General features: G+C 47.6%; 1 protein-coding gene across 1 annotated transcript in view; it reads left to right on the top strand.

Annotated features, from left to right (window-relative positions):
* Positions 1-14367, top strand: part of LOC8025910 — a 44536-nt gene that overhangs the window by 16999 nt on the left and 13170 nt on the right. The window contains exon 2 of the mRNA XM_029973814.4: positions 11264-11661. Within this exon, the coding sequence (XP_029829674.2) occupies positions 11264-11661 (398 nt within the window). The remainder of the gene's footprint in view (positions 1-11263; positions 11662-14367) is intronic.

The raw sequence follows: 14367 nt of genomic DNA, 5'->3' as shown, positions 1-14367 counted from the left end.
GCACGATAAAGAAACCACGTTAGCAGTTGTTTCGCACTGGCTAAATTCCTCATCAACACTTATGAACCGTCGCCAAACACGGGCAGCAGGACGATCTCGCGTTCTCTATGTACGCAAACACTCCTCTCACAGAGGGTCTGTACGTCCCACCGCAACGTGCATATGCTAAGCAATAGCTGCGGGCGAAATCGTTTACGCGTGACCCCGATATCCACACTCGCCGACGGTATACCCCGAGAGGCGGCGCTGAGGTCGACGAAGTAAATCAGTTCCAACATGGCGGCGCCCACCACGTACATAGACACATACTCCAACCGCTAGACCAAACACACGTTAAACGAGCGGAACTGAACCAATCTTCCGTGCTTCCGCTCCCTCCTCCGTCCGCGTCGTCTGCAACCGCGGCGGACCAACCATTTCGCCCGTACAAATGATCGCCGACATTCCGTTCCTTCTGCTCCGCGGCGGCAGCGACGGAGGCCACTTTCGGTCCACCATCCATCACGGCGTCGTTGTGGGTCTTGGCGCTTCGGCGGGCAGTATAGCCTCTCGCCGCGTCTCGTCGGCAAACAATGGTATTGGCTCTGCCAATGCACTATCGATCCGACGGTATTGTGTCGCCGGGGTCGCGACGCCGGATGCAGTGCTATGCGAGCGAGCGTTCAAGGAGGACGGGGCACTGGGCAATCGGTTTTTTGTTCTTTTCTTCCTGCAGGGCAGTCGGCAGTGCGTTGTATTATAGGTCGGTTTGGCGCAGGCGTAGACTGCGTGATTGTGTTGACACCTGATCTTGGGCGCCTGGACCTGGGACGGCAGGTCATCCTCGGGCATTGTGCCTTCGAATGATCTCCGAAGCCAAGCTACTTGTATATTACACAAAAGATACGGTGTTTGCTGTAGATATGATGACAGCATTGTCTGTGGGCACGCGACAAGAATGTTCGAAATACGTCCGGTTCATACTTTGTGCATACTTTTCAAACTATCTGCAGCAAACAGTTTTTTGTATGACGAATGTGGTAGGACCGTCGTGGCAAGGAACAATCACGCCCCAGAGAGTGTTGGCAGACTGTATTTTTGTATGATGTATTCGCAGTCTGACGCAGCTTTAGCAAAAGCAGCAGGATCTTAGCTTAGTTTGGCCAAGATTAGTTTCTTGATTCATGTCTACTTTGATGTATTAAAATGACCGATCTTGAAACTCCCTTCGGTTTCTTTAGAAATATAACCTCTCTGCATAACCATAGAAAGATTAAGCTCCTCGCTCACTTGATGGGCTTCTGTTGCTTTGTAAGCAACATACGTCTACGCGATAATTATAATGACAGCTCAAGAATCCTATTATGTTTAAAAGACCATATCAGAGTACGGCAACAAAGTTCAGTTCTGTTTTGGTTTTGGTTTTTGTCGCGTGTTTTCGCGAAATATTGAGCACGTATTCTTCATTCCAGAATCTTGTATCAACGAGCTCGTTTATTTTAACAAGATGAGCAACAATAAAGTAAAGGAAGAAGAACGGTCAGACCTTGGACGGGATGGCGGGGAATCCAGGTCAAGCGTGAAAGGTACGCTCTCGAAGACGTCCCCCGCTTTTATACGGAAGAAAATGAAGAGGATTAAAAGCGCCGTTGCGTCTATCCTCGATTGCCACTTTAAACGTAAGAGGATCAGGGTCGGACTCTAGACAGACATCGCGTGAACACACACACAATCGGACGTTTTGTTTTTCCCCTTGAGATCCGCGCGAGTTATGCTTGGGCCGAGGACAGAGCGAAGTTATCTCAGCAACTCGGACGAACTCTTGCGTGATTTCAACGTTTCCTTTTGGAAGTGCACTACTAAAGAACGAACGTTCTCAAAGTGGCAGACATCGTTTCGCCGAAAAACCGATAAACAGGGTGTTTTTTTCTGCTTTTTATTTAGTTTTACATAGTTGTTTAAATAAAAGTCGTGAAAGTTACACTTATGCGGTTTGTGCAGGCGAGTTATACAGCCAGGGGGACATTATATGGGTGGCAGATATTTGCGATAAGTAGCCTAATTAATTAAAATTTGTTAATTAACTTTTAATTAGTGAAAACAGACATATGGTTCCAATTAGAAACTAACTGAGCGTTATCGAAAACCACTGAATTAACTCCTTTTAGAACGACTTGAAGCTCGTGGGAACCGGGGGTGCACCAAAGTTACCACTCGTGAACCAAGCGCAAAGCTAGCAGTGGCGGAACGCGGATGATTAGGTCATTATCACTTTCCGCCACTGCTAGCTTTGTGCCTGCTTCACGAGTGGTAACTTTGGCGTGCCCCCGAGTTTCCCACGAGCTTCAAGTCGTTTCAAAAAGAGTTAATTTAGTGGTTTTCGATGACGCTCAATAAGTTTCTAATTGGAACCTAATGTCTATTTTCACTAATTAAAAAGTTGATTAACGAATTTTAATTATTAACCGACTTATCGCAAAGATTAGCCATCCACATAATGTCCCCCTGACCGTATAACTCACCTGTACAAATCGCAATGGTGTAACTTTCCTGCCTTTCTTTTAAACAAGGATGTAAAGCTTAAAAAAGAACACCTGTATAGCTTTTACAGCTTGTTCAACCCTAAAACAAATTTATAGCGAAACTTCCGTTTCGCTATAAGGGGCAGTTTCGCTCTAAGGGACAGCCCAGCCATAAGGGACAGTTTAGCAATAAGGAACGAAACTTGAAAAGGAACCTCACGAAAGCCTTGAACGACGAAACGCCTATAGGCTTCCAGGAAGTCACTTTTCAAGGCCTTAAGTGTAGTTTAAGTGTAATAGGCCAGTAATAGACATTAAGTGTATTACTGGCCTATTATTGCTACATCCATCATTCATTCACCGGTTCATTCGGTGACTCATTCATTCTGTCAATCACTCGAATTATTTGCTTGTTCGTTTGTTCTCTGAAGTAATCAACACTCTTTACTAACACCAAATAGCTTCAGAGACTTATAAGCACCACTTAATTGTGAGTAGAAACCACATTCACTTGAGATGCAGCGTCTGCACATGCGCATTGCTTGTGTGTGCGCACACACTCACTGCGTGTGTGTCATCGCAGAATAAAAATCAAACAAATGGAGATATCGCTCAACAAAGAGGATAAAAAAAAAGTTCCGACTCGGCCGGGTAACGGGAACTCAACCTTAACCCTCAGGTACGGCGCCGAAGACAAAAAGAAAATGCAGATATCTAAAACGAAGAAACGCGCGTGCCGCTAAATGAACGCCCACACCTCACACAACCTTCAATACAAGCGCTATAAATATTCCCCACGAGCTAAAAAAAGAAACAACGAGTAATTGAAAAGCAAGCAAATGCCAGGCGACTAACCTTGGCTGCCACCCCGAACCGTCCACGAAAACGCATCTGCGTACAACATCGTTCGAGCTCCGCTTCCGAAACGACCCAAGTGCCGCGAGGGACGAGCGAAGCCAAAGGGCTTACGGTGCACACACACGCGCACAGACAGAGGTACACAGAAACACTTCCGCATCACCTTGAAGCTCCAGACAGCGATGCTCATTAGAGAGAGGTGTGTGTTGTACGACGCATTTCTGGGCGCGATTAACATGCCTACCGGATATGCGGCGTCACGCATACATCCTCGTTCTCTCCCCACTTCTTCACCACCCTCCTTCCTCCGAAAGCGCCTCTTCAAGGATGCCTCGGCGAGACTTTTTTTTTACACTCCAGATGGAGCGAAGCGAAAGCTGCCAAGAAACGGAACCAATCTAAACGTGACCGAGGTCAGACGTAACTGCGGTTAACAGTAACGGCTAACCATACTTAAGCGTAACTGGGGCTTAGGAGGCCCGTCGGACACTTAACCGAAATTACGTCCGACTCAATCACGCTTAACTGCGGCTATAAGGGGGAAACTCCTCCCATCTCTCTTCACTTTAGCAGAACCATAGCCTCCTCCATGCTCACAAAGCCTGGCAGTTTGACGACGGAGTCATAGAGTGCCCGGTCGCAGATTTGGAGCGCGAGGATTTGGTAGTACAGAGCATCAGAGAGCCATCTCTCGAGGAAACTGGAAGTTCGCGCACAGCTTTTGTAGTGGCGAGGACCCGAAACGCACTTGTTCGCTCAGGAGAAGTGTGTTTCGGCGTCTCGCCGCAGCGGGGCGCCAGTCACGTGGCTCCCCCCTCATCCGTTGTCTGCCGCTTCACCGTGTTCATTTTGGCGGCCGCTTCTCGTGGCAATCTGCAAGGCTATGGCAGAACGAACGCTGGCGAAAGGATCGGCTCATCTTCAGCGTCCGCTCTGCTAAAGTCGAAAAAAAATGGGGCTTCCCCTGAACTCTTACTTAGCCTGTCACCCACTATAGTTACACGGCAACCCTTCACCGCAGTTAGATGTGACCGGAGTCAGATGTAACAACGGTTAAGAGCAGACCGTCTTGGCCAATCAAAACCGGCCTAGAATGGGTCCAACAGGTGTTGGACCTATTCGGCCAATTTAAAATATCAAACAATGCGCTTTAAATAAATTTTCAGTCCGACTAATTTCCCGCAGAGTGCTTGGAAAACTGATTGAATTATCGCTTCTTCAAGCAGGAAGGTGAATGCACAGGTTTTTTATAGACATGTAACGCATCTTCGAGTGGGATGAATGTGGTGTTTTCAACGTTAAACACTTATGTAACGTTAAATACAATACGTGCAGATGTTACATGGATACGTTACGCAGATGTCACGCACACGTACTTGTTACATAGATACGTTACATGGGTGTTACACACATGTAATCGTTACACGTATACGTTAAGTAAATGCTACATACGCGTAATTGTTACGTAGATACGTTACATGGATGTTCCATACATGCATCTGTTACGTATATCCTTACATACATGTATTTGTTTCATAGATACGTTACATAGCTGCTACATATGCGCGCATAGTACATACATTATACAGTATACATAGATACGTTACATAGATGTTACATTTACGTACATAGTACATACAACATATACATTAGCTGCATGCGTTATACATAGATGATTAGATACATGTGCAGCACACGTCACGTACATTTGTCACATATACACGTCGTGCACACGTTAGCTACATCAGTCACATAAGTATGTTATACGTATACAATATAAATACGTAAACGTTAGAAACGTTAAACTCTATAACTCCGTAACGCGTTTTTCTTGTATTCAATATGAAGTGTAACAAGTGCAGCACGGACATGCACATTCTGGAATGGCCTGACTTCAGTCCACCTCCGTGCTGCGATCGTGTAGCAGACTAGTGTCACGCCCTCATCCTTCTCGGCTCGTCCCGGCCAAGACGTTGTATACTGGTTGCGGAGTCGTGCTTTGGCAGATCGCCGGCCAAGTGAGCACGGAAAGGAAAGAGCGCGCCATTTTCAAGAAGCTGTTCGCTATAGAGGCGACGGCCTTGCGGTAAAGTGGCATTATAACGCACGCGCATTATTCCTTATACACAGTATTCTCCCCTGCGGTGCGGTGCCGCTTGCCAGACGTGTTACTAGCACGAAACGTGACCATATATCCCTTATGATTCTCGTTGTTTTCGTTGGGCGTCGGAGCATGCGTTTTACCTTCGGGGGCCGCCTTCTGTATACAGCCTTGGACGCGGGCAGTCGAAATTTACAACTGAAAAGGATTCCCCTTATAGCTCCGTCTTTTGCCGTTTCTTTTTGTGTTTTTCTGAACTCCAGGAAAACGGATGCGGCGGTAGTCCACAATCTCACATCTACCGAGTCTACGACTCTATGAACTATTACAACATCCGCCTTCTGGCTTTGATATATATAGTATGCACATTTAAAATCAGTCATTTGTTATTTTATCACAACCAGATCTCGTAACTCTGTGACAACCAGATATTCGAACCTATTACCAAAACCCTTAACTATCAACCTAACCTAGCGAAAACTGCCCGGCGTAAGAACTGCAAGCAACCCTTTGAGTTTTGCGTAGGCTCTTTTACTTTATATCTTGTCGCTCAAGCCAACTACGTCTACATTCATACTTGGCTACCACCGCGGAAAACGGTCAGTAGGTTCAACTCAACCGTTCGCGAGAATATACCTATGTGTGCCTTGCTCACCTTGCTCAAAAGAGCCGAGCTTCGTTCTTGACAACTCTTTCGAAGCAAAACAAATAAAAAGAAAAAGTGTTTACCTAGAGTGTGACAGGTCAGGGACGTCAGTAAAGCACGAGACCCTTTATTTATATCTAATCCTTTTTTCTTCCGAAAGATGGTGTAATTGACGAAGGGCGACGTATACCCGCCACCCGAAGGACCGGTTGCGAGCTCAAATTTTGCATGCAAATTTGGTCCTGTCGTCGTCTACGATCACGCAACACATACACGGCTTAGGTAGAGGTGTATTATCTGTACTCGATGTTTACTTAAGAAGTAAAATGCACTAAAATAGTGCCGTTTTACCGCAGTAACTGACCTCACAAGTTGGGGGGTTGCTCGTGGCTTCCTATACTTCTACGCCGGACAGTGTCCCCCTTCTCACAATACGTGACAAGAGACAGTTTTACGGAGACCTTATCGGCACTTTCCAGCCGACGATACATAAGTGCGCTTCGCGGCAGACGGCACAGCTGAAGCGTGACCTGATCGATGAAACCTACCAGGAACGAAAAGTCCGGGACATCGAAATAGTGTACTCGAAGTAGCGTGTCAGATTTCGTCACTCGCGTAGCATGTTCGGAAAGGCTTGTACCGTCACATCGCCTGGTTGACGGGAGGAGAGAGAGAAGGGAGGTGGACCCGAGGCTTACGTAATCACTCATTCGCGCGATAACCTTTACCCGGCTTCCACATTGGTTTTCCCGATAAGCGTAAGCAAATCTGGGAGCCGGCTAGCCCGTGAATCACGTAGGTGTGTTTACCTAAGTCTCACCCCCCCCCCCCTTCCCTCCTTCTCTCCCCGTAAACCAAGGTGATTGTCCATGAGAACGCGCCAATTAAGTACCGAAACTGGCCCGTTTTCTAGCTTCACAACTTGTTTTTTTAACGTTTTTTGGTATGTTTTTTTAAAGATATCAAGACAGAGAGTATACCAACACCAAGGACTGTCGGTATAGGAATCCAGGGTTCACGCTCATTACGTGACGCGCGAGCACGACAAGTTAAGGCAAGTTCGCACACTTGCGTTTGCTCTGGACCGAGCTCTTGTGACCTCTTACGACCACAGAACATATAGTGGCACGCTGGCGCCATCCATGACGTGGCCCCGGGAACAGCATTTGACTTAGAACGAAGGTTTTGCGATATATGCAAGATGAAATGTAAGTACAGTGTATAACAAATGGACGTTTATAGCATCGTAAAAAGTTTTCCAAAGCAACAGGAAAAAAAAAAGAAAAAGAAAGAAGAATAATGTGCGATAAAACGGTTACCTATAAATGGCACCCGTGCGTTCTTTCGCCGGATTTTAAGAGGTTTTAATGCAAACGGTCGTGAGCAATCGCAAGCGTGTGTACCGGCCTTTAGTGTTCGCGGAGGGCGTGCGTGTTTTCTGACTTGTCGTTGACAATGAAGAAGCGAGGTAACATCCCGAAACGCGGCGGCACAAGCAAGATTGCGCTATATAGCTTTCAACCAAACAATGCCTTGCCCGGAAGGCTTACTTTCTTCTTCTTCTTCTTTTTTTTTTTTTTTTACATCCGCTTTTATGTAATTATGTATTTAAATGCGGATAGTATCAATCGAGGGCACTAGGCATGAATTTAGAATGGGATCGTTGAACCGCGTGCAAACGGACCGTGTAGAGATTGCTCCCAAAACGTAATTTGGACTTGGATCGGCGATTGGGTTCCGGTTTCCGGAGGCCAGCGGCGAGGCTATTCCCGCGGGGCCTCTCGCGTAGTGTACAAATATACACCGGCGGTCCAATGGTTCTCGAGGACAGCGAACGCTTCGTAACGGGTGAATTTGTAACGGTTCGTTATACAGTCGGGAAGCGGTTTACAAAAGACTGTTGTACATTGCACGTTGAGACAATCGGCACGAAACAAGATAAGCTGACAGGAGAGTTAGTTGGGCAACATAACGAGAAACTCATACCACGGAAGCAGACAGTCGACACGAATAGAAAAAGGACAGCCGCACAGAGAAACAGTGTGTACGTCCTTGCTTCTATAAGCGTCTCGTTAGAGACGGTGTGTGTGTGTGTGTGTGTGTACGTGTTCTTTGTGTGTCATTTTTGTGCTTCGAGTTAGTTTAAGATTTTCCCTATGCTCGATGCCACTAGCAAAGGCAGGAATCAAGGAACGAGCAGACAGGCATGATATGAATCGCCGGTCATTGCACGCATCTCCTTCAAAGGCAGACAATAAAGTTGACTAAAACTTCGTTGTCTGGTTTTAAAAGAAGATGCCTGCATTCTAAAAAAGAAAGAAAAAATTCTGGAGCGTCCATGTTTCCATCAAGCCGCTTACAGATCTCGCTAATCGCTACGAATTCGCCGAACGGATTGCCGCAATTGGCTCTCCAAACTGCTTTACGGGAAAATAACGCTCCAGATTTCCCAAGCAGCGGCCACGCTGCTTGGGAAATCTGGAGCGTTATCATTCAAAGAAGAGACTGCAGAAAATGCCAAAAGGTATTATTTCATCCTTGTATAACGGTCCTGCCAGATTGATCAAGCAAGGACTTTCTGAAGACATGTTCCAGGCATACACATTTGTGCGAAGCAAACCTGCTGAACCAGTCATGAACCAACTGGCCCGCTTCGCCACCTTTGTGCTTCTAAGACGCTTGACGCGTGTCCGCGAAAACTCCTGTTTTCGCGGACACCTTGCAGCGAACACCTTGTTTTTTTATAATTCCTAAGACCTTTGCAAAAAAGACCGTCCTCTGCGCGCTGCCATCTCCATCTGCTGGGTTGTGGAACGCCTTCTGACCATGCACTGTTGCTCTGCTGTCGGTACATCAGATACTGCGCATGCGTCCACAGCTCAGTGACTCAGCAGTTTTCGCCACGGTGATAAGCGATGCAAAGGTCTGTACGCGGGCGACTGCCAATAGGCAGAGGCAGAGGGAGAAACCATCGGAGGACAGCGCGGTGTGGGCCCTCTTCTTCTTGCACAATTGTCCCCGACCAGGGAGGGGAAGGGAGGGTTGCTCAGCTGACGGCCGTCGCCTTTCATGGTCGCGAAGCTTCGCGGTCGTGGGCGACGTCCGGGCAGGCATGCACAGCCACACGCAACCGCGCGCCGTTGTTCGACGCTCGTGAAACTATAAATAGACTCGTACGCGCACTCGCCGCATACATTATCCTTAAATTTAGTCACCCAACTGCTTTCCGGATCGTGAAGTGATTGTTCCCGTCCTACACTCTTAAAAGCTCATACGTGCTGTGCACTCGAACACTATAGGTCACTGGTGGCTTAATCGTTTAATGGCTTAATGGTTTAATGGTTGCAGGGCCAATGCCGCATTTTCATTGGCTGCCGAGCGGCCATAGCAGGCTCAAGTCGACTCGCCTCGACCCGCGTTTCGTAAACTGTCTAATAATCGGTGTTCGTTTAATAGGTTTAGCCGATTGGAAGGTTTCGAGACGTCTTTATTACGCGTGCCTTCTCACCGGCGAAGGCCCGTCCACTCGCTTTGTCACTTGGAATGCGTGGAGCTTTGAACATGGTGACGACCGTCCTTCTCATTTGCCTAACTGATCGAACGGAAACCAATGATCGGTGTTCCGAGCCAATCACTGTGTTCTGTAAGTTCAGAGACTTCGGAAAGACTTATGACCGCCGACAAGCAGCGTGCGGAACATTTGCCTCTTTTTCTCATGTCCACCGAAAACACAAATGAACTGAAATAAAAAAAAGACGGGTCTTTGCCCGCGCTAGACATCTTATTATCGCTCATCAGTCACTGAGATTGCGACCTTAGACGATAAGGATTCCGAATCATGAATGACGAAGTGTGAACGTATAGTAAGCCACGCCTGCCTTTCGTAAGTTGCCGATGACCATACATAGTTGTTTGCGACCGTATACAGATGGACGCGACCCTTTCTCGAAAGCGCATTACAAACCGCCTGGCGCCAGGCCATGCAGTAGTCCACGTTAATCCCTGAAACACATTACTGGATAACCGCTTAAAGACACCGTTGTCCGAACTTGCTTGACCGCGAGCGTGCGCCACGTAATCCTTCGAGTGCTGGAAACAATTACCTCAATGAGTCTCGTTCGGGCCTAATTTGGAACAAGTCCCATGAAGTGCGGATTTCGCTAACCGAACGTACACGTGCGTATTCATCAGAGCGCCACCTTGCTCCAGATAAATGGCCGCTGTTTCTTCTTCTTCTGAGAAGAGTGTCCCTGACACGCCATCTCAGTCCACAGGCTTTGGCACCGCGTAAGAACATAACGGTTCGAGGAACAACCTGCTCCATCTCCACCTAACGTGGCGTCAAGGCCTCGTTGGCGAGATCACGCTGCGAAAATGTGTTCTCAATTGCAATACGACCGTAACGGTGTCTGTTCATGTTGTACTGATCGTTACAAAGGTGCTCTCTATTAACAAAATGTTTACACTAAAAATATATGAAGAAAAAAAAACCGCCATACTTATGAAAACCGCAACATATTCTGTTTTACAGGTTTCGCACCTTATATTACGGTCTTTGCTAAAAGCCTTAGCTTTTCTTCTATTCTTTTTTTTTTTTTTCTCTTTTTCACGGGCAACTTGGAACGGAACTTCAACGCGCAAAAAGCACCGTCAAAGGCAACGTCCTCGCGTGCTCTTTGTGCCACCGGGCGCGAAATACCTTTCAGACTGTTCATTCCTGACACGCCGCACCGATTTATATGAGATAATTGTCTTCCTTTCGTATTTTTGGCTGCCAATGAGTTTGTGCTCCCGTATCATCACAAACAACCTAAGAAACACCGGGTGTGACGAGCATCCTATATTCTCTCCGCAAATCAGAGTTTACCACTAGCCGACAAGAACGCCTATAAGAACCAATCTCGACGCAAGAAACATTACCATGACACGCCAATCTCCGCGTTTTTTAAACTCTCTATATAGACTATAGAGCAAATCTAGTCTGTTGGTCCTTCGGGACGACGCCGTCCGAAAATGGCGACGGCGGGAAGAAAGGGGGAGAGGTGCTACGCATGCGCAAAGGCTTACTGGGAAAGGTTCATTGACTCGAAGGTCATCCCGCTGTCACGATTGATCGAGCTCTTTTTCGTAATCACTCCCTTTCCCTCTCGATCGCAGACAGCGGCACATATGGAACATCACTGAACCTAGCCTCTTCTCGAACGGCGTGGCCATGCGGCCAGGACAGCCGTCGTGGTTCCTGGGCGCCATGGGCAAGACTAAGGTCATCTCCAAGAACATCTCGGCCCTCGCGCTCATCACGGAGGACGCCAGTCGCAACCTGGCCAAGCAGCTCAACCTGGGCCCGCGGGACATCACCTTCGGCCTGACCAAGCTGGACATCCGCGGCACCCTCGCGCAAGACCTGTGCCCCTACAAGAAGGGCCCAGAGGCGCCGCCGTGCAGGCCGCAGCGCTTCAGGGCGTACGACGGTTACTGTAACAATCTTCAGAACCCGTACTGGGGTAGCGCGAACCTTCGCTATCTCCGGTTCCTGCCACCCAACTATGGCGATGGTGAGTACGTACTTCCCTTCTGTAATCGTCTGGTCACTTTTCTTGTAGTTACAATTCATGTGAATGAAGTACGTAGAAGGGCAATGCAAGTAGCACCAGCGATTTATGTTAACTGCGGTGCCCAATTATTCTTTCAGCACTTGTCGTTCGGCTTTTTGCCGCCTTAAAAACTCGAAAAACAAACTTCTTTTGTCTCCTTTTTTTTTCTTTTTTTTGCGAGCATTTTGGAAACAAGCAAAAACCGAACAGACGAAACTGCACTATAAGTACTGGTTGTTAAATACCAACGTGAACTATTGCACGACTATACGTAAAAGTAATACCACAACGCGAAGCAATAAACAAGCACTTCTACTCTTGAAACTTTTCTAATCGATTTCATCGCGAGAAACCCGAGTATTTTAATGTCACAGTAGGCAGCAGGGAGAAAACCTCCCTGCTGCCTAACGCGACAAATTTCGCTTTTTCAATAAAAATTGTGATTTGCCATTATTGCGGATGAATGTGTTCTCTCTATAGCTTTCGAGAATTAAAAAAAAAAAAAAAAAAAACTGCCACTATACAGCATACAAAACTTAACAAAAAAAAAAAAAAAAAAAAAAAAAAAAAACGGAACTCTTGCTGAGAACTTGAAGGAAAGAACCAAACATGGCAGTGGCGTCACAGATGTTTGTCTTTATTACCGTATTTTCCGGGCTATTGTCCGCGGGCTATACATGTTTAAAATTTTAAATTTCTGGCTAAGCGAACTGTACAGGACTTTTGTTTTTGAGTATCGTTGATTATGACGAGACGAGACGGATTATGCGAATGGAAGAGTATGTTAATGATGATTTACGTATATTATGGGTTTCTTTGTGAGCTAAGAAAGCAGGCATTTTTCAGGGTGTGCCGTCTATGAGAAGATTTTCGTGTCGACTAAGCACCGGGTGTGGATAATGCACTGAGTGCGGACAATGCACCGGGTGCGGACTGTCTAAGTCAAGAATTTTATTTTTGACCCTAAATTTGCACCTGCGCACTATACACCAGGTGCGGACTATATATACGATAACACCCGATCAGTTTTATATAGGATACATGTACATCGTAGTTTTGTGAGTGTTAGCAAGTTGGCTGTGCCGAAGCGTCAAATATTCCCCGAGAGTGTGCGTTTATCACGTCCGCGAGAAGTTAATTGGACGACTGTTTACCTGTTGGCACAATGCAGAGTGATTTACCTGGACTTTAAGTAGGACTTCGCCTAGCTTATGACTCCCGAACACAATCCACCTATTTTAGGCTTTACCACAGAAAACAAGACGCCAACTGTGCTGCTCTTGATTGGAGTTCTAATCGTAGCAAATCATACCCGCGCTACCGCGCATCCTTCTCCCGATGTAGGCTAATGGACGTCCGCACGCGACTGCTGGTCTTCGAAGCGTGCGCAGATGCCCGAGGGAACACTCTCACGCGAGCGAGCCTCTTCGGCGGTCTTCAGCCAACTCGCGGCCTAAACATAAACACGGCGAGAAGGACAGGGCCACCGGCCCACACCGGAAGACGTCCTCACGGGAACCGGGTCGTGCCAAAGACAACAGCCGTCGGCCGACAACAAAAAAACAGGCCGACGAGGCGAGCCGAACAAGACCCCAAGAAACAAACAAGAACACCACCAGCAGCCGCAGATGAATTTTGAAACTAGCTCCGCGCAAAGAGATGGGGAAGAAGGCAGGAGACAGTCTTTGACGGACAAGCCTCGATTGTCTTCTCGGAGAGTTCGGTTGCTCTCCAAGAAGAAGACGAGCTGCCCGAAAAATATTTGCCGCCCTCTCGAAAAACAAAGGAACTGTCGGCAGCGACAATGGGGGGGGGGGGGGAACCCGCCCTCTTCTTTTGTCTTTCCCAACATTTCCGCTTGCGATCGTTGTTTTTGTTTTATTGTATATTAGTTGATGTCTCGTTGACGCTTTCTTTCCGTCTACTTCCACTCTCTCCGTGGCACGGTTTTAAAGTTTTAAGAACAACAAAAGAGACGCGGACGGCAACGGCGTGAAGACGCGTTGTTGGTCAAGATGCCGGTCTTTGAAAACGGCGCCTCTGCTCTTCTTTTTTGTCTTAGCGTCCGGTCGTGACAAAAGGCGCCCACGCACGCGGCGTGCCCGAACAAACCCAGCCGCCAAAAGACAAAAAAACAAAAAGCTCGTCGAAACGCGTTGTGGAAGTGCCGTCCTCGCTTTCAAACGTCTCAGCCAAGGCGATAGGGAAGGTCAGGATTGTTCGAAGTCCTTCGCCGAGAACCGCCGGCGTGAACGTGTCTGCACGTTAGTCTCGAGGGCGAATCAATCGCGCCGTCTGCTATTTCCTCTCTTTACGATTGGACAAGAGCCTCGCTCTGACGACTACAATGCTGTCTTGACCAATCGCGGTGGTGCGAATGATTGTCTGCTTCACACAGAAAGAAAAGGGTATATTTTTACACCCTTCGTCACATATAATACACCCCAAAACTCCAGTTCGACGTATAGCGCACTGATGTTGAACCGACGGTATACACTCCGTGCGGGAACTATAGGGGGCGCTTTGAAAAACGCGCGCAGCGCCGCTAGCGGAGGAGCTGGCGTTCGACAGTGAGGCGCGTTCAGCAGCCTGCGGCGCTTTTTCGCATGCCAAGCTGTGGCGCCGGGAGCGCGCACGGACGAAATATTTGCTTTTTGAGCCGATACG

This window comes from Ixodes scapularis, unplaced genomic scaffold, assembly GCF_016920785.2.
Source record: "Ixodes scapularis isolate PalLabHiFi unplaced genomic scaffold, ASM1692078v2 PGA_scaffold8__174_contigs__length_109621045, whole genome shotgun sequence".
Lineage (NCBI taxonomy): Eukaryota > Metazoa > Arthropoda > Arachnida > Ixodida > Ixodidae > Ixodes > Ixodes scapularis.
This window is presented reverse-complemented; position numbering and strand designations above follow the sequence as displayed.